At 35.9% G+C, this 18,601-nt stretch overlaps 2 protein-coding genes across 3 annotated transcripts in view; one reads left to right on the top strand and one right to left on the bottom strand.

Annotated features, from left to right (window-relative positions):
• LOC131060682 (uncharacterized) overlaps nt 1–16,745 on the top strand; it is a 35,368-nt gene extending 18,623 nt beyond the window's left edge. The window contains exons 3-5 of one of the 2 annotated variants that reach the window (XM_059207540.1): nt 13,529–13,636; nt 15,815–15,971; nt 16,063–16,506. In XM_059207540.1, coding sequence (XP_059063523.1) covers nt 13,529–13,636; nt 15,815–15,971; nt 16,063–16,127 — 330 coding nt within the window. In that variant the 3' untranslated portion in view covers nt 16,128–16,506. Of the gene's footprint in view, nt 1–13,528; nt 13,637–15,814 lie in introns of both variants that reach the window. The other variant, XM_057994003.2, reaches the window with a different exon arrangement.
• LOC131036719 (uncharacterized) lies at nt 8,402–10,685 on the bottom strand. The gene is made up of 2 exons (XM_059207541.1): nt 10,476–10,685; nt 8,402–10,352 (listed from the first exon to the last, which is right to left on the bottom strand). The coding sequence occupies exon 2, from the start codon at nt 10,342–10,344 to the stop codon at nt 9,184–9,186; it is 1,161 nt and encodes a 386-aa protein (XP_059063524.1). The 5' UTR covers nt 10,345–10,352; nt 10,476–10,685; the 3' UTR covers nt 8,402–9,183.
• Nucleotides 16,746–18,601: the final 1,856 nt, after the last annotated feature.

Raw genomic sequence — 18,601 nt, forward strand, 5'->3', positions numbered from 1 at the left:
TTTTATATATGTATGCATGTATGACTCTTGGTTGCAGGAGATTTCAGGTACAACGCCGCATGAGTGCGAGGTTCGTCTTCACCTGAATTTGCAGGTTTGAGTGTACCTCTTTTATCCTTAGAGTTGGATTAGGTGGTCGTAAGACCCTAGTTGACCATAGTCGTGCTCAGGTGAGCATCGTCAGTCGTCGTCGGTAATCCCTTTTTGGTTGGGTTTGCGAGTCGTCTGTTTGGTTGACCTTCTCGATTTTCATGCTTGGTGTGTTTGGTTAAATTGATTAATTAGTCCTTAGTAATTATTTTGATTAAATATGTATTTGTGCATTAGAGATTAATGGACTTGATTAATCGGGATTTCGTTATGCGATTTTTGTTGATATTGGATTGCTCGTTTTAATTTGGGAGTAATTTCAATTAAATAGCCGATTTTGAATATTAATGCATTTTGGATATGCTGTTGAAAATAAAGTTTTGTATTTTATCGCAATAGATTTAATTGTATTCTGTTGGCTTTTGAAATTAGAAAGGTTAAATTGAATTAAATGAGAAATCAATTTTGAATTGAAAAGCAAGTTAATTTGTTGCTATAGTTAGAAAAGAATTAATTTGGAGAGTTATTTTTAAATAAAAATTTTAATTCCAAAAATGGAATTTTGGTCAACTCTTCCATATAACCTAATATTTGGGGAAATTTTGGAGGATAGATAATTTTGGGAAATTTTTGGTTGGAAAAATATTTTTTGGAGAAGAAATTTGGGGGTTTTGGATGGAGAAGGAAGGATTTGGGAGCTGCAGATTGGGGGCTCTTCGGCAGATCTTGCCAGGAATGCGAGATCAGGTAGGATTTGTTTATCCATTTGGTTTTAAAAAAAAATATATGTGTATTTCCATTTTTTTGAAATGGATTTTAGTTTTAATCTTGGATTTGTGGGTTAAGATCTTTGCCTATGCCTGGTGTTCTTGCTAGCATAGCTGAATCGTTGTGGTAAAAATAGTTTCCTTTTTGGCCCATTTGGAGTTTGGCTGGAGATTTTGTTGGAGGTTTTGTTATTCCCCATCTCTTTGCTTGGGTGGTTTGATATCCCATTGTGGTTACCCAAAACATATTTTATTGTAACCGGATCTGAGTATAAACCGAAACTATAAAACAAATTTTGATTGCCGTTTTAAAATAATGGAAAAAAAAAAAAATATCGAATTGGGCGAAATGTTAATATATTTTACCGAGCTGTGCGGGTGTTTGTTTTTAACTGTTGGTTTGGGGTTGGAGGGCGGGGAGCGGAGCTCCACCCGCTCCTCCTCCCCTCCCCCGCTCGTTCCCCTTACCTCTGTTCGCAGTCCACCAGTGACCGCGGCTCACGGTGGTGGCCGCAGGGCACCGCGGGACCTGTGGGCACCACTGTGGCGCCGCCCGCGCATATCCCCGCCTGCGGCTAGGGTTTGGGTGCCCAGCCGTCCCCGTTGGGAGGTGGGCCCCACCCTCGCCCCTTTTAAAATGCTTTGTTTTAAATTAGTTTTTAAAAAAAAATGTTTTTTTTAATGTATTTTTTTAGTATTAAAAAAAAAATGCATATAATATTTTTAAATATTATTTTAATGTTAAGTTTTAATTAGTTCTTAATTATGATTAAGGTGGCATTAATCTTGATAAATGTTAATTTGATATTGATTAAGTTTATAATGGAGTTTATAGGTTAATCATTATTCAATTTCATTTCATGACTTATGCACTCTTTCTAATTAAGTTCTACAACAGTAATTTCGCAATTGAATATTATCGATTATATTCTGATTGATCTTGGACTAATAAATTTATATCTTACCTTCTAGCTGATTAGGGAAGTTGGCTAATTGAGGTAGTATTGTTTAAAAACAAAATAGAATATTATGTTATTGGAAAAGTGTTGAAATATGTTATAATTACTAATTGATGATGTTAAATATTATTCCAGAACATATCATTTGAGTAATTGAGAAGTAAGTGAAATATTTATCGGTGGATATTTGAATTTAAATGATGTGCTTTTGGAAATGATTATCTTCATTAGATTCTCTTTTTATAATTATATTTCCGTGATCCGTATAAAGCATCTGGGCTTGAGAAATAATATGAAACTATAGAGGTTGGTTTTGAGCCAGTATGTCAATGACGTTTTGATTGGAGATTAAATATCTTATTTAATTGATTAATGGTTGTCTGAGATTTATTACTATGAATTGGTTTAAAAACTCATTATGGCTTAATATGTCTGTTCGATGCTTTGAACCTTAAGGAGTTAGAAAACCAAGAACAACTTATCCCTTGATGAGGTAGATAACTGTAATCTGATTTGGATCTTGTAGAAAACTTGATCGACGTTTTAAGTTTAGATCAATTTAGAAAGATTGCATCTGTTGAATATTGTCTTTTCCGATTATTGCCTATGCGAGTTTAATTTCTGTATTCGCTTTTAATTATGAAATGGCAAGAGTGCTTTGTTTGATAGGACCCTGTCGTATGGCTTGACTTGGGGTACCTGTTTCAGTCCTCGATTTCGAGTTGACTGTTGTATTGTGGTGTTGTCGTAGTTGGTCATATCCCTTGTGTGGGTGTCGAATGGTGATTCGTGGTTGACCTTAGTTTGTCAGGTCTCTAGTTAGAGTACCGTCTGTAAGTGGTCATCTTTGAGTCGTGTTTGACCAGATAGTTGTTTCTCCCTTCTTGAACTCCGTTTGTCTGACCATGTCTATTCCTTGGTTTTTGAGTTCGTCTAAGTTTGGTCTAGTGTCGTATGGGAAAGTGGCTTTCGATTGGGGGCCGCGCCCAAAGTGGCTGTTGGGTAACCCGTCGAAAGTGAGTCTAATAAGTGATAACCTAACAGTAGATTAGAATGTAATTTCTAAGTAAGATAAATGTGCCTCACACATGGGACGAGTGCTAACATAGACTCGACATGCTGTGAGAAGGCCTGAAATGGCAAACCACCATCCTTGTCTTCACGAGAGGATGTGTGGGTCCAAATGAGGCTTGGATGGGCCGGAAGCTCGGATTAGGTTGCCAGGGTGACCCAGTGTTTGGGGTCGGGACCTATGAAGACTTGCCATGGTAACCATACCAGGTTGTGTGATGACACTTGTCCCTACGTTCGCTAGTGTGTTGTCGTTTTGTCCTGTTAAGAGTACCTTTGTGGGTCGTCCTTTTGTCCTTGCCCTTGTGAGTATCGGTTTCATGTTAGACCTTGGGTGGTGATGACTCAGTTTTATGGATGCTCTTATGGACCTGTTGTATTAGCTTGATTATGTTCAGCTGGATCCTGTTCTTTTCAGGGATCGTTTATGTAATATTGACCGATGCGGTCGCTTGTATATTGTATATGTTTCGCCTTGACGGCCGGTTTGTAATGGTGTAACCTCTTGTATTCTTAACTTTATTAATTATCAGAGGGGTCTTGCAGTTGAGCAGACCCAGAGATGTAGCCCTTTAGGGGTGAACTCCGAGATCATTATGGTGTTATGTGATGTATTCTCTTATGTTTCCCTCATTCAACTTTATCATGTATGAATAGCTTACGTTAGAATGTATAAGTGGATAAGATGGAATTAACTTTAAATGCTTATATGCAGTCCTTCTTGAATGCCATGTTGATCGCATGCATAAGTAGTTTAGATGAGATTTATCGTAGATGCTAGTATGCAATCGTCTTGTAAAATGCAATAAGATGGAATATGAAAGAATGTAACTTAGAGTAATGGAATATATTCAGTTGTTGTTAAAGAAATTAAGTATGCTTGAAAAGATCTCTCATGTTTATGATGAAATTCTAGTGTGTTAGAATATTAGATGTATGGCTTGTATTTTTATGAAAAGCTTGAATGAAGATTATGAGTAGATCTTAATGGATGAATCCTTGTTTGTGATTTATATTTCCATCTTCTAAAAGAAATTATCCTGATTAAGAATTATTTCGTTGTTACGATAATTAGCTTATTGGATTAATTGGGTGAGTTAAGTGAATTGTAAAATTTAAGTAATCTCGTTGGGAAACTCTTTAGGTGTTAGTTGATGTCTTCCGCTATGTAAACTGAATCTTTGATATCTTGTTGTATCTTAATGTGGTGTAACTTTTAAAAAAAAAAATTATTGCACTCTATTCTTGTGTTTAGCTTAATCCCTTCGGGGTTTCCTGGCGGGGCATTACATATCTCTCCCAAGCAAGGTATGTCCATGTCAATATAAGGAATCATGTTCAAAATGGGTTTGGTGAAATTGAAGAGGTACTCCATACAGTCTCACCAAGAGTCTTCTAGGATCATCCATTTAATATTTGTTGCCTTTTATGTGTTGCTTTGCCTCCATATGGATCAGTTTTAGCTAAACACTATGTTAGAAAGTGCTTCTTGAACTTTCATAAGTCATTTCGAGATGATTGTGTTATAGGCTAAACAAGTCTCAACAACTTAGTCAAAAAGAAAAACAAAATTATTAAAAACAAACTTTAAAGAAGATTTAGAATGCACAATCAAATCATGAAAATCTTAAATTTTATTCTACATCACTTGCCTAAAATAGCTTCAATTTTGAAAATGATCTAAAAATCTCTTTTGACATGTGGCGGTTGGTGATGAACATTTGGATGTCTTCAACCTCTACATACAACTCTTTGATCCAATCAATTTTAATCCCAATCTTTTGTAACATAAGATTGAGAGGTTAGAGTGCATGAGTTGTCCAAAAGATGTGTGAATAGAGTTCCTCAACTAACAATTCAACAACTTCACAATTCTTTGCATTGTCGATTATGACTTGAACTATGTCATGGGGTCCCAATTCTTCAATGGTTGCAATGGGAATATCAACAACAAATCGGCCATCTTTCACTTGGTCATCACAATCCACGACTGTCAAAAACATTGTCCTTTTAGGAGATTGCTATGACATTGATCAAGGATCAATTTTAACACTTTTCCACCCATCAAAAACAATGGACAGTCTTGTTTCAATCCATGATTCCTTTATGGGCTTCAATGAATCTTCTATGAGCTTGACCTCTTTTTCCAATAACGTGCCACACACCTTCTCATAGCTCTACCCTTTTACCCTTTTGGAGCCTCACTAATTTTTCTCACCATTTCTTGCCAATATGGTGAGTGAATAACTTGAAAGCCAACCCATTTGCATTCATACATCTTGCTATGTGTTGATCGACAATGTCTCAAGTCTCATTTTGAAATGCATTTTTCAAAGGTTCCTTTGGTCTTTTGTTTGTAGTGGGTTCTTCATCTTCAAGAGTGGCCAAAAATGGGCGGTTCTCTACCACAACAATGGGATTAGATGGGGCATTGGGGGCTTCATTCACTTTGATCTTCTTATTGCTAAGTGATGATTTGATCTACGGCTTGCTAGTTAATCTGCTTGCTCTTGCTCCATAGTATATGCTATTACTTGCTCTAATGGCACATGTACACCATTTTTTCCAAGGCAATATTTGATGTCTTGTCCAAGTATTCCACACAAATGGGCTTTCACCCAACTATATGAACTTGATTATTTAACATCAAGTCCTTGACAAATCCGAATATAACTCTCACCACTTGGAACTGGATGTATCATATCAACGTACTTCCATAGAGGAAAACTTGGATATGTTTTAAGCTTAGGTTGAGCTATGGAGCTAGAACTAGCTTCCATTGTGATTCCTATGGCAAGAAATATAATAAACAACACAGTAGAAAAAAAAAGACGTATAAAAGCTAAGCTCTTTTAATACATTCACAAAAGAATGAAAGAAACTTAGAAAAACAAAGCAATGAGTTTTTTCATGTTTGTAGAACAAAAATGGAGGAAAGCAATTATTTGTTTGGAAAAATATTCTTCCATGACCTTCTTGGTAGCCAATGGACACTTCTAAATGCATTGGCATGACAATTTAATCATTGTAGGATTTTTAAAGAGCAATCTTCAAATCCCTTTGTTGATTCAACAGGCAAAAATGAATGTTGAGCCCCACTTGGATTAATATTTGTTTTTTTGCAATAGAAATGAACCAAAATGAACTTGTTTGGTGTTTGATATGTTTTAGAAGTGACTTTTAGGGTTGAATAGCTGTTATAGGGAGCCCAAGCCAAAGTAAAGAAAATTTAAAAAAAAAGCAAAAAGAAAATTTAAAATAGCACAAGGAGAGATCGATTTGCCTTGGGTTCTCTCAGATTCGTCTTTGGTTTGGTTGGGTTCGTCCTAGCTGAATTGAACAACATTGCTAGGGATCCAATTCAAATTTGTAGGCAGACCGTACTGGATCACGAATCTGGTTTGAACTGGACCTAGATCCAACCAGTTTGTAGTTGGATCTAGTAACATATATATTGTAATATATACACAAATGATACACATATAAACATACAATAAACATATACACAACAACCATATGAAATGTATATTTATATTTACAAATAAAGAGACATATAATATGCTTATTTAAACACATAGGAGATCTAACGATAAAGAAATAATATGTATGTAGGATATACACATAAGAGACATACAATGAATGAATCATATATTCAGAATATTTGTATGGACAACAAATTATACATAAGTTTTATGGAAATCAACAGTAAACAATATAAACAATTTGTGAATAAAAATAAATAGATAAATTAGTACACAGTTTGATCACATATTAAGAGATCACTGTGTGAATATAGATATAGTCTTGTCAAACACATTTTAGGATTGAAGAGTGTTGGATTGTGACAACAATAAAACAATAAAACGAGAAAATAAATCTTATCTCAGATTTTTAAGAAAGAAAACAGTTTTATCTTTTAAAAGGAAATTTCTAATTTCTTTAAAGGAATAAAACAAGTTAAGAGGTATGTTAAGTGATGATTGCAAGAGCAGTTTTTTGAATTGTAGATTGCAAGAGTAATTGTAAGTTTGATGTTATTGTAAAATTGCAAGAGCAATCATGATAGCAGCAACTGTGAAGCTTGTAATTGTTTTCTCTGAGCAATAAAATTACCGATACCTTGCCCCGTGGACGTTTCCTTGATGTTTTGTCAAGGTTTTACCACGGAAATCAGCTTCTTATGTGTTGTTCAGTTTTTCATTTAATTCTCTATATTATTTCTTTGCAACTAATTTGTGCTGCAATATTCTAATCTTCTGGGTTTATGCGTCCGCTTCCATAACAAAGAGGACATATATCACAATCATGGGAATATTTATAAACAAATTTTTAAATAATGTATGAGAATTATGAACAACGATGCTTCTAAAATCAGTTGGTGTTATGCTTTGTTTTGAGAAACGTAGACACATTTCAATTGATGATGAAAAGATAGAGACTTAGTATAAGAAACAAATTTCAAACTACACTATATAGAATTTAACTTGTTGAAATTAATATTAGGAAGGAAAAATAAAGAAATTTAAGGTACAACTTGATGGTTGTTACAAACTATATTAACACTAGATCTTATATGTACAATCCAAAAATGTACATAGAAAATCAGCAAGAAGTAACTATTTTGTATTAAAAGCTAAGTTGCCCGTTCGGGTTCGGGTTCCGGTTCAGGTTCGAAGAACTTGGTACGGCAAAATTTTGAAAAGGGGTTTGGGTTCGTTTGGGTTCGTTAGTACAAAAACATGTAAATTTTTTTTATATATATATATATTTTGATATTTGTGAAGCCTATAAGCATGAATTAAAATATGCATGTCACATAGCATCATATGAACAACAAAACAAACATAAACTTGTAATCATAGCATCATGATCATACCATAATTGATAATAGCATCATATACATCAAGTTTAATATCAAAATGACAAAATATTCAAGTATCATTGTTTCAACTTTCAACAATATAAACTTAAAGTTTAATCATCAAATGGATCATCTAATTCTTCCTCCTCCTCCTCCTCCTCCTCCTCCTCCTCATTGACATTGACATTACATGAGCCAATGCCACTTGCACTTGCACTATAAGTTGGCTCAATTTCCGAGTCATCAAGTGTCAATGCAAGAAGCTGAGAAGCAGGAGCATCCAAATCAGTATGCTCTGGCTCTATATCCCACATCTTTGTTTCCCCTTGTGTGTAGTCATGTTGTTTGTGTGAAAGAAGACGTAGGTTGGAATGCACATATACTAAATTCTCCGCTCTTTTTGATAGCAGCCTATTGCGCTTTACTGAGTGGATGAAAGAGTATGTGCTCCAATTTCTTTTTGAAGCAGATGAACTAGCAACCTATGAAGACAAAGTAAACAATTAAAGTTATACATTAATAAAAATAAAATTACTAGCAACCTATGAAGACAAAGTAAACTATAAATAAACTAAAACTTGTAAATTTGAAATTTTAATTAATTAAACTTACTTGTGATAAAACTTTTATAGCGAGGGGTTGTAGGTGTTGGAAGCATGTGCAATGGAAGTACCACCAGCTATGAGCATCTTTCTTGGATCTATGATGAAGTGCATCAACACTTAGACCATTCTCATTTGCGAATTCTATGAACTCATTTGTAACAACATCTCGCAAATCATCATCGGGATATAGTCTAAGAAATGCTGCCTTATACCCATCAGATACTTCTAAATCTCTCCATGGTGGAATCCTTCTTGGTTTATCAAGAAACTGATTGCTATAGTACTTAGGTGTCAAGGCATAGGCAAGAAGGTGCAAAGGAGTGGTCATCTTATTCCACCTCTCTACAATAATTACTTCCAGTTCTTTGAAGAATTTCTCCTGAGGATCATTCTCTTTTTCATTTATAGTGACCTTTATTTTTTCAAGCATTGAATCAATGCCATCATAAATCTCACCTATGCAAGGCCTATCCATGTCTGTATAGCGAATCATGCTCATGATGGGCTCAGTGATACTTAGGAGATATGTAACAAGATCCCACCATTTCTCATTCAATATTCTATCCCTAATTTTTTCTGCCCTCTCAGTGCTACTTTGCTTCCATACAGTCCAATTGGTGTTGATCACCATATTGCATAGTGCCACTCTAACTTTCACAAGTCGTCTTAAGACGATTGTGTTTGATGCAAAACGGATCTCAGCAACCTATAACACAAATTAATGCCAAATGATTAAAAAATAAAGCCAAACTTTAAAGAAAAATACACAATATAGCTTACACAATGATATTATTAACATTGAAAATTAAAAAAAATCAGAAAATGTAAAATTAAATTACTATTTCACTTACCTTCAATAGCTCCAAATTTGAATAGGTTCTAAAAATCCCTTGAGACATGTGGTGGTTTGTGATGAACATCTGGATGTCCTCAGCCTCTGCATACACATCTCTGATCCATTTTATTTTTTGCCCAATCCTTTGTAGCATAAGATTGAGTGAATGTACCGCACAAGGTGTCCAAAAGATGTGATCATAGCATTGCTCAACCAACAAACCAGCAGCTCTACAATTTTTTGCATTGTCCGTTATGACTTGGACAACATTGCGAGGTCCCACAGACTCAATGGCAGAGATGAGAATTTCTGCAATAAATTGGCCATCTTTTATTTGGCCCTCACAATCCACAGCTCTCAAAAACATTGCCCCTTTAGGGGACACCGCTATGACATTGATCAAGGGACGGTTTTTAGCATCTTTCCACCCATCTGAAACAATTGTTACACCTGTCTCAACCCATGAATCCCTTATGGGTTTCAATGCATCTTCAACCCTCTTCACCTCTTTCTCCAATAATGTTCCACGTACCTTCTCATAACTGGGGCCCTTATACCCTCTTGGTGCCTCATTAACACTTTTTATCATTTGCTTCCAATATGGGGAGCGAACAACATTGAATGACAACCCATTTGCATAAATGCACCTTACTATATCTTGATCAGCATTGTCTCTACTCTCATTTTGGAATGCGGTTTCTAAAGGCCCCTTTGTTCTTTTACGTGTCAAGGGTGGTTCACTTTGAGGTTCATTTGTGGCAAAGAAGGGGTGGTCTTCTACTACAATACTGGGATTAGAAGGGCCTTGCATTCCCCTTGTTTTCTTTGATGCGGTTTGGTTCAATCTACGGGCTTCCCTCTCTTTTGCCGCCTCATGCTCCCTAATATATTTCATCACTATCTCATCTGGTATAGGTTTACCATTTTTTCCAGGGCATTTTTTGATGCCTCTTCCTTTTATTCCACACAAATGGCCTACCACCCGATAATATGAACTATTACGTTCAATATCACATCCATGGCATTTCCAACGGAATCCCCCACCTCTCGGAAGTTGTTTTATAATGTCCACATATTTCCATAAGGGAGAATTTGGATCATTTCTTTGTTTTGCAATTATTTGTTCATTGCCAATGGAGGAAGATGTAGATGCCATTCTAGTTCCTATGGCAAGAAATAAAATAAACATATTCAAAAACAAAAACTAAATAATGAAAAAAAATTCAAGTTTCATGTTTGAAAATTTGTGAAACAAAAAAAGTTGGAAAAAAATGTTTAAAAACCTACCTCTTGCAGCCAATGGAAGCTTGAAAATGTATGGAAATGATGCTGCAACACTTGTTGAAGCTTCTAAAATCAGTCTTCAACTCCTCCTCTTTGATCTTGGAAGCCAAATTTTCTTCAAACTTTCTTCAACCTGCTCTCATAAAAAAATTGTTTGCAACACAAATGAGGTGAAATGTGTCAATAAAGTGTTTTAGAAGTGTTTTTTAGGTTATGATTTTCACTTTTTAAAAGGCGGAACTGAAAAAAAATTAAAATTTGGTTTGTTTTTAAGCTTTATGGGCCGCCCAGCCGCCGGGGTTCGCTTGGGTCCGCCCGGGTTTGACCCGGGTCGAACCCACCTTGGGTTTTTCGAACCCTGGTCGAACCCAGGTCGAACCGGACCTGTACCACGGACCCGGTTGAACCCGGACCCGTACCAGGGCGTCCCAGGGGCGAACCCAGTAACTTAGATTAAAAGCAATAAGAACCGTATGAATCACACATATAGGAAGCACCATTCAAAGTAGTAGACCATAGAAATGATGCAGGAGCATCTGGATACATGAGTGAGCTACATCAACCATATAAAAATTACAAGCTAGGTTTCGGTTAAAATTAAGTTTTGGTGTGTGCTTTAAGCTGTTTGGTGTTTGCTTTAGAAGGCAATTTTTAGGTGAAAATTTTGGTCAAGTGATGTTGCCACCTTGTTAAAGGCCTTGGTGGAAAAATGCCCAAAATGGTGAAATTATGCAAAGTCGAAGGTTTCGGCCTCCTTAGGAACAAGTTGGAGGTTAGTGCAGTCTTGAGAACTACTAGAACAAATGACAATTTCTTGATTGAGGTGATTTTGCTAATAGAGGGTAAAAGATGTTGAGTTCTTGAACGATTTGATTTTGCCGATGAAGGTTTGGAAATGTTTGGGTTGAATGTAAGGTCGGTTTTGGGAATCCTTGGAACCCTCGACCACATCTTTAGGCTCGACAAAGATGATAAAAGAAAAGTATCTAAGTTTTGTGGAAGTTCTTGATCAATAAGAAAGCTTCGACATGAGCTTGTTGGAGGTCGAATGGGTTTCGAGAACCCAAGAATCCTCTAATGGTTCCAATTCTCATTATCACTTGCAATGGAGGAAGTGAAAGCTCAAAGATTTGAAAGGAACGATTCTTAGTTTCCATCAGGATAGACACCCTCAACAAAGGGCAATAAAGGGAGTTTGAATAATCATTTCAAAATTCCCATAGGTGAAGGAACTCGCAACAAGGAGTTGGTTCTAAGTTCTTAATGAGGTCAAAAGCCTTGAAATGAGAAGAAAGGATGAACACTTGCATAGTTCTAATTGAAATAGTAACCCTCGACAAATAGTGAAGATACATAAGTTTCAAAAGTTTTTGCTTGAGGTGGAAGCCTCAACAAAAGGCAAGACTCCACACCCTCCAATAAAGACAATCTAAGTGTCCAGTTCTCAATGGGATCAAGACCCTCAACAAGGGCTATGTTGAGGGGTATTTTGGATTTCCTAAGGAGTTCAAGGTCATTGATAAAGATGGATAGGGAGTTCAACAAAGCTTCCATTTTTTATGGAAGGAGAGGTCCTTGAGAGATCCAAAACCTTCGACGAAGCTCCCAAAAGCATCAATGAGTTCCAACTCCATTGTCAAAGCCCAATAAACTTTGTGCATTGACACGTGTCTAATTCAACTGGAACACCTATGTGACTCAATTTTGTGATGGTTCAATTGGTAGAGAAGAAGTATAAACGTAAGGAAGGTGATGTAGAAAGTGCTTTTTTCCAGCAAAGAAGAAAGGTGGGTTGAGTGAGCTGATATAGGAAGAGCTCCATCAAGAGAATAGGTGATAGGTAGAGAAAGCTTGGGAAGCCAATAAGAGAGTGTTGCAGGCTGATGAAGAAGTATTGGCTGGATTATGGGGTAGGCATGAGAGAGAAGATTGCTGATAGGAAATGGCAACGAGTGGAACAAAAGTGTGAGGGTGAAGCTTGCCTAGAGAGTTAGTTCTTGACAAAGCCAATAAGGGGAGGGAAGAATGAGAGAAAGGCCATAAAACAAGGTCAATGTGTAATGTAATAATGCCAAAGTTTGTATGTCTTGAAGCAGATGTAACAAAATCGTATTGATTCCCTGATATTGTATTGCATTTTTGTGTGTTGAGTGGTTGGGGCTGCGAGGTTGAGTAGTTTGATAAGACCCCTTCATACCGTCTACACGAAGAAATGAGATAGAGTTTTGGAATGAGAGTATATTAATTATGCACGAGAAGGAATTTTTGGAAACAAGAATATCTTAGTTATGCACATTGGCAATGTACACGATCTCTGATAAAAGTAGGCAGTAATCCTTGTTGAAGTCAAAGAGAGCTCACTTAATAACCAACATAAAATGTTCATGTAAATTATGCTATGGCTAGGTTGTTGGTTGATTCAACCAAAAATAACATGTTAATTTAATCAAGTGTATGTACACCGCTTCCATTCATTTATTGCTATTACAATTGACAATTGATTTTTTAACAAAAAATCTTAAATAAGGATTTGGGTACAAGTTTGGTTTGTATTTAGAAATAATCATGGCAGTAAATAAATGATCTAGAGCAGAATGTCAAATTTGTTGTGATAAACTTAGTAGTATAGATTTTGTTCATCTTTTGATTTTCTCAACATTCATGGTTATGTGCCTGTGATTGATTTCTAGTTAAATATTACTTTTCTCATTAAAGAGCTATGCATGATTGCATGATTTCTACTCTTCATTTTCTTTGCTTTCTTCTCATCATCTTATTCTTATACTTGCATCTTGTTTGACATATACATGGGACTTTTGAAACCTGCCATTTTGTTGTCCGTGTTAGAAATCTCAATAACGAATATTCTGTTAACCATTTTACAATATTGAAGTGGAATTATAACGATTTTATCTATACCTCGTTGATCTTGGGATTGCATATTTGAAAAATACATACATGCTGGACAAACATCACTGTTTCTGTTCCTTAATTTTGTGATGCATTTTTATCTGTATTGTTGATTCAAATTTTTTTTCTGTTTGGGAGGGCTGCAGGTTGTTAACATTATTTTGCTTCATCCCAAGCATGATATCGTTATAGGAATTGATACATTGGGTAAGGAAGAGTTGTTGCTTCACATTGCAAACACTTTAAAGATAAAGGTATGTTTATAAATCAATTTACTGGTTATTGTTTATATTTAAGTGAAATTTTTACTTTCATAGAACCTCAAGTTAGAATATTTGAAAGTTTCCATATGATTTCTTTGTAAATATTATATGACCTTTATAGTTCTTGTTCAACTTGTTTGGCAAGAGGGAGGGAATGAATTTATTGTTTCTAAAGTTGAAACGGTATTCCATTTTAAAATCACAACAAATATACCTTCACACAATTTCAAGTGAAGCTTTAGTAGGATTTGGTGTAGTGCAAGATAGAATCATTTTTCTTGGTGGCTTTTGTTATTGAGATACAAGGTTGTTTGGATTTTGTTTTCTGTTTAGTTTTGAGATTTTAAGAGGCCGGGGGTCTTCTTGTATCTTAGACTATATCTAGATGAGACCCACAATTGACTGTTTCTCCTTTCAGATCCTTAGTTTCGGAGAATAGTTCTCGGACCAGTAAGACTTCTTCAAGCTGCTCCCAAGTATAGTCACCTAGCTATAATCCAAGTTCCCAACATCATTGGACACCATTTGCACATGAAGTGCCACATCATCCTTGTAAAGGTATGGTGTTGAACTTCCTAATTTCCAGATCTCCTATAAACTATTGGACACCGATCCTCACATGTATGTTTCATAACCCAATGAGGTATAGTTTTTCTGATCCACAAGCGCCTTAGACTATTGAGCATATTTCTATCCTCGACTGCATCCCTCCCCATTTTCAAAATTTTGGCCTCTTCAAAATAGGATAAGTACCTCATCTTCAATAACACAGCAGTCTACGCATTGAACATTTGACGCCACCCAAAGAGAAAATCTTCCATGAAGTTTCAGTTCCTGCACAAATAAAAACTGAAACAACACAAAACACTACTAATAAACAATGATCTCTTCAAAACAGTGATACTCAATTCCTGCTTGAATGCTCAGTTAGGGATCTTCGGCCTTTCTTGCTGGAGCACATATGTACCGAGTTTGAATCCTGTCAGAGTTTGGATCCTTGACAGGATTCAATGAGAATAATAGCTCACGCAAAGACAAAGCCATCTCAAGACAGAAGTTGGGACTAAAAATACATTTTAAGCACAAAAGAAAGGATGAATGCAGCACCCTTTCCTATTGTTGTAGTTTTCAGCACTTACGGCTGCTCAAAATCTCACAATAGATGCCTCCCTTCGAATATATCCTCCACAACAAACCACACGTACTGTTCAAACTGTCATGTAGACTCAAAAAGATATTTGACAATAAGAAAGACTCATATGGACCAGAAGCAGCACCAAACTTCACTGCTATGGCAGCGGCTCATAAATAATGCTCAAATGACTCTAGATTCAGACTCATTTACTTTCCTCTGATCTCCTTTGCATATTGTACAATGAACAGCCTTGCAACAGATTCCTTTTAGGCCATAGTGACCACTTCAGCATCCTCAACAGAGCACTTTTGATACTCCCTCAGGGATTCTTCGCCAGGTCTCTTCTACTGCTCTGATACCAAATTAGAAATATGATAGCAGCAAATGCCAAAAATACAGAGAATGGAACTGCTGAAGAACTCATTAAAATATTTATAACAAAATTACATATTTATATGTACAAGTTAACAACTTCCTTTAAAACTGCTACAGATTTTGAGAACTAATTGTAGCTGATCAACAGCTAATTGATGATTATTGACTACTAACTGGGAGACCTAACAGACGCATCTACAATCCTTTGTTTACACATGTTCAATACTAGATAACACATATACATTGTGAGCATAATTCAGTTATGAGTTATCTCTAACACACATTTGGGCAACCTTGTATAATAATACTTCATTAGAAGGGTTATGGCTAGTTTGGAAACAATCTTTCTTAAACATCATCAATGACATTAGTTCAGGAAATATCAGGGATATGATAATCTATTATATAGGTATGTTCATGGATATGGAGATTGCCCGAAGGTGTCTAAACTACTTGTTAAGCTAGTCTGTCATGAAGGAATACATCTCATTATCTTAGTGGAATGTCTCATCTATAGGATATTAGTATGTATTGATTTCTTATAAAGCATTTTAATGTTTTTAACAGTCTTTTGTTATTTGACATGACTGAAAAGAGAAATAAAGAAAAGCACGAAAGAAACAATGTATAGAAGTTAAATCTAACTTACTTTTGCACAGATCTGGGTTCGACCTGAACGTCTACAAACTATGCATCTTCTTGGGCTTCCTGATGTTTTCACAATAGATGCATCTGTTACCAGAGTGCGTGCAGTGCCACGTTATAGTCTCACTCTCCAGACTCTAGATGTGTTGAACTCAATGCATCCGACAATTGGTATTCTTCCGACAGGTTCTTCATTTCTTTTTCAGTCTACTAGCACTGAAGGTTCCTTTTGTAAGAATACCCATCTGAATGCGGCCTGCAGGAAAATTGGAGGAAGTTTGGATTGTCGTATTGGAGGAGAAAGAGCTTACACAAATGCAAGTCTAATGAAAAATTGCAATCTGGGATCATCAAAAAATTCTGTCACTTCGATTGATGGGAAGCTGTACTTAGTACCATACTCTCTACATTGTTGCTTCCCTGAGATACGATCTTTTATTGAGCTTATCAGACCATCCCACTTGTTTGGGATTGTACCATCCACTACTCTTAATCCTAACATTTATTTCAGTCATTTATGCAGCCGAAAGCAGTTGTATATGCAGGATGAAGTGCATGACAACACAAAATGCATATCAGTAGAAAGAGACATTATTAGGCAAGCAAATCATTGTAGCTATGAATGCAAAGATGTTCTCAAAGTTCATTCCAGAACTAGATACAATGCTTTATACAATAAAATAGTATCCAGGGCAAAATTGAGAAATTATATCTCAATCTATTCAAACAAAGTAAACAGATATAGACGAAAAGGCTGTGGTACGAAGATTAGTCATTGTGATAATGACAAATAAGTTACAGAAGGAAATCCTTTTAACAATGATAATTGAAGACCCCTTCTATAAGGGGGAAAAGGTATTGATAAATTAGTGTGCCCTTTTTTCTTCTTTGTTTCTTGCAGTAATGTGTATTATTGGCTAATTGAAGTTCTTTTGTACTTCTTTCCACACTAGTACAACATAGTCATTACATGTTTATGTAAAACAAGAGTAACACATGCACCATTGCTTTCTTTCATTCTGTTGCAAACTTTGACTCATTCAGGATGTGTGTAGAGATGCTTTCGTATATTAAGAGCACAGTCAAACAGAGAACAAAAAGTCTTCCCTCATTTTATAATGAAGTGTTACCTGTATGCGTAGTTTGTATCTATTTTTGGTTCTACTCTTCTGGCAGCTTATAACATGGGATGATATCAATTCCAAAACATAGTTAGGGGTGATTGTTTGGTTAGATTATGTGACCGATTATTTTGTAGTCAACAGGTCAACTAATGCAGAATATAGGACATACTTTGGGTAGGCGTTCACACTACTTACCTGTTTAACTTCAAGCTTGCGAACCAAGTGGCCCGGCGAAGATTTGAACCTTGGTGGCGGTTTCACCAACCAAGTGTTTTGACTGTTTTGACCGCTGTACTACATGGGTCACCCCTAGTAATAAATCAGATTAATCCCTAAGAAATATCCATATTTAGAATTAAAAGTTGGCAGTGGTTACATTTCAAACATATAAATTTCAAAAAGTAGATTAAAATGGTTTTCTATGGAGGCTATTCTTTGTGGTTATGAGCTCTTTCAACTAAAATTTTGAACTCTTTCTGCATTTCTTCTTTTCAAATTTCAACCCTATGTTATATGGATGTTTTATATGTATTTTTAGGGTGAGGATATTTTTAAAAAATGAATAAGTGTCAATGTTATTATTTATAAAAAATATATGTATTCACAAGAAAATGGTCAGCAGAAGTAGTTGCATCCCAAAGTCAAAGGAAGATAAAATTTAGAACATATAAGAACAAGCCACTATGTAACAAGAGCTAAAGCACTAGCAGGAGGAAGGTCTTGATATCTAGTTTACCCCAAACATGAGCATGGTCTAGAGTATTCATGGGAGCCATGCAGCTCCATACTAGCATTACCATCATCTTTTTTGTTTTCATCTAGAGGTTGAGTGTCACAAACATGTGATGTAGCATGATTAAGACAATGGAATTTGTTAAGATTTTGGCTAGCCACCAAACCCATGGTGAGGTGCTTGGGGAGAGGTGGAGTATTGGCAAGTGGGTTGGGATCATTCTCTTCGAGACCAATCCTTGGCCCTTCTCGCAAGAGGTTGAGAGGTGTGAGAGTGTGCTTGTTCATGGAGTAGAGTGGTTATGCCTTTGACGATGCCCATGTAGAGAATGGCTTCAGCTAGAGGCAGGAGTTGGAGGGACTCTAGCCATAATGCATGGCATTACCCCAATGATCTAACAATGCTTTAAGATGTGCTATTAAGTTAAAGAATCATGTTTTGGATTGAATGAAACTTTACTTTCAGATTTAAAACACATATTCAATATTTCTTAGTAGTTGAAATAATCACCATTTTTGCGATAGAGCATGCCAAACTAGCGATGCAAATACTAAGGGTTGAAAAAGTATTGAAAATATTTTTTTCATGAAATTAGGGTTGGTATACTCGGGGTTTGTAATCTTTGAAGAAGGTTTCAAGATGGATTGGAAGAAAGTGAGCAATTGTTGAGTGGCCTACATCAGTGAATATTGGAGAGGTAAAGAAGTTTTCACGATTTGGTGAATTTTTGTAGGAAGTTCATTAGGAATTTTTGTGGTATTTGTGTACCAATAATTGAAACTATGAGAGGAGATATGAATGAATTTGAGTGGACTTTATGAACAAATAGAAACTTTTAGTTAAAGAAGAAAGTGATAGAATGACCAATATTAGTATTACATGATTTTGATTAAGTAATCCAAGTAGATGTGGTGCAAGTGGAAGTGCAATAGTTTTTGGAATAA

This window comes from Cryptomeria japonica, chromosome 6, assembly GCF_030272615.1.
Source record: "Cryptomeria japonica chromosome 6, Sugi_1.0, whole genome shotgun sequence".
Lineage (NCBI taxonomy): Eukaryota > Viridiplantae > Streptophyta > Pinopsida > Cupressales > Cupressaceae > Cryptomeria > Cryptomeria japonica.

What these genes read in the sequence shown, in the direction of transcription:
- LOC131036719 (XM_059207541.1), bottom strand. Translation starts at nt 10,344, where the DNA reads ATGGCATCTACATCTTCCTCCATTGGCAATGAACAAATAATTGCAAAA.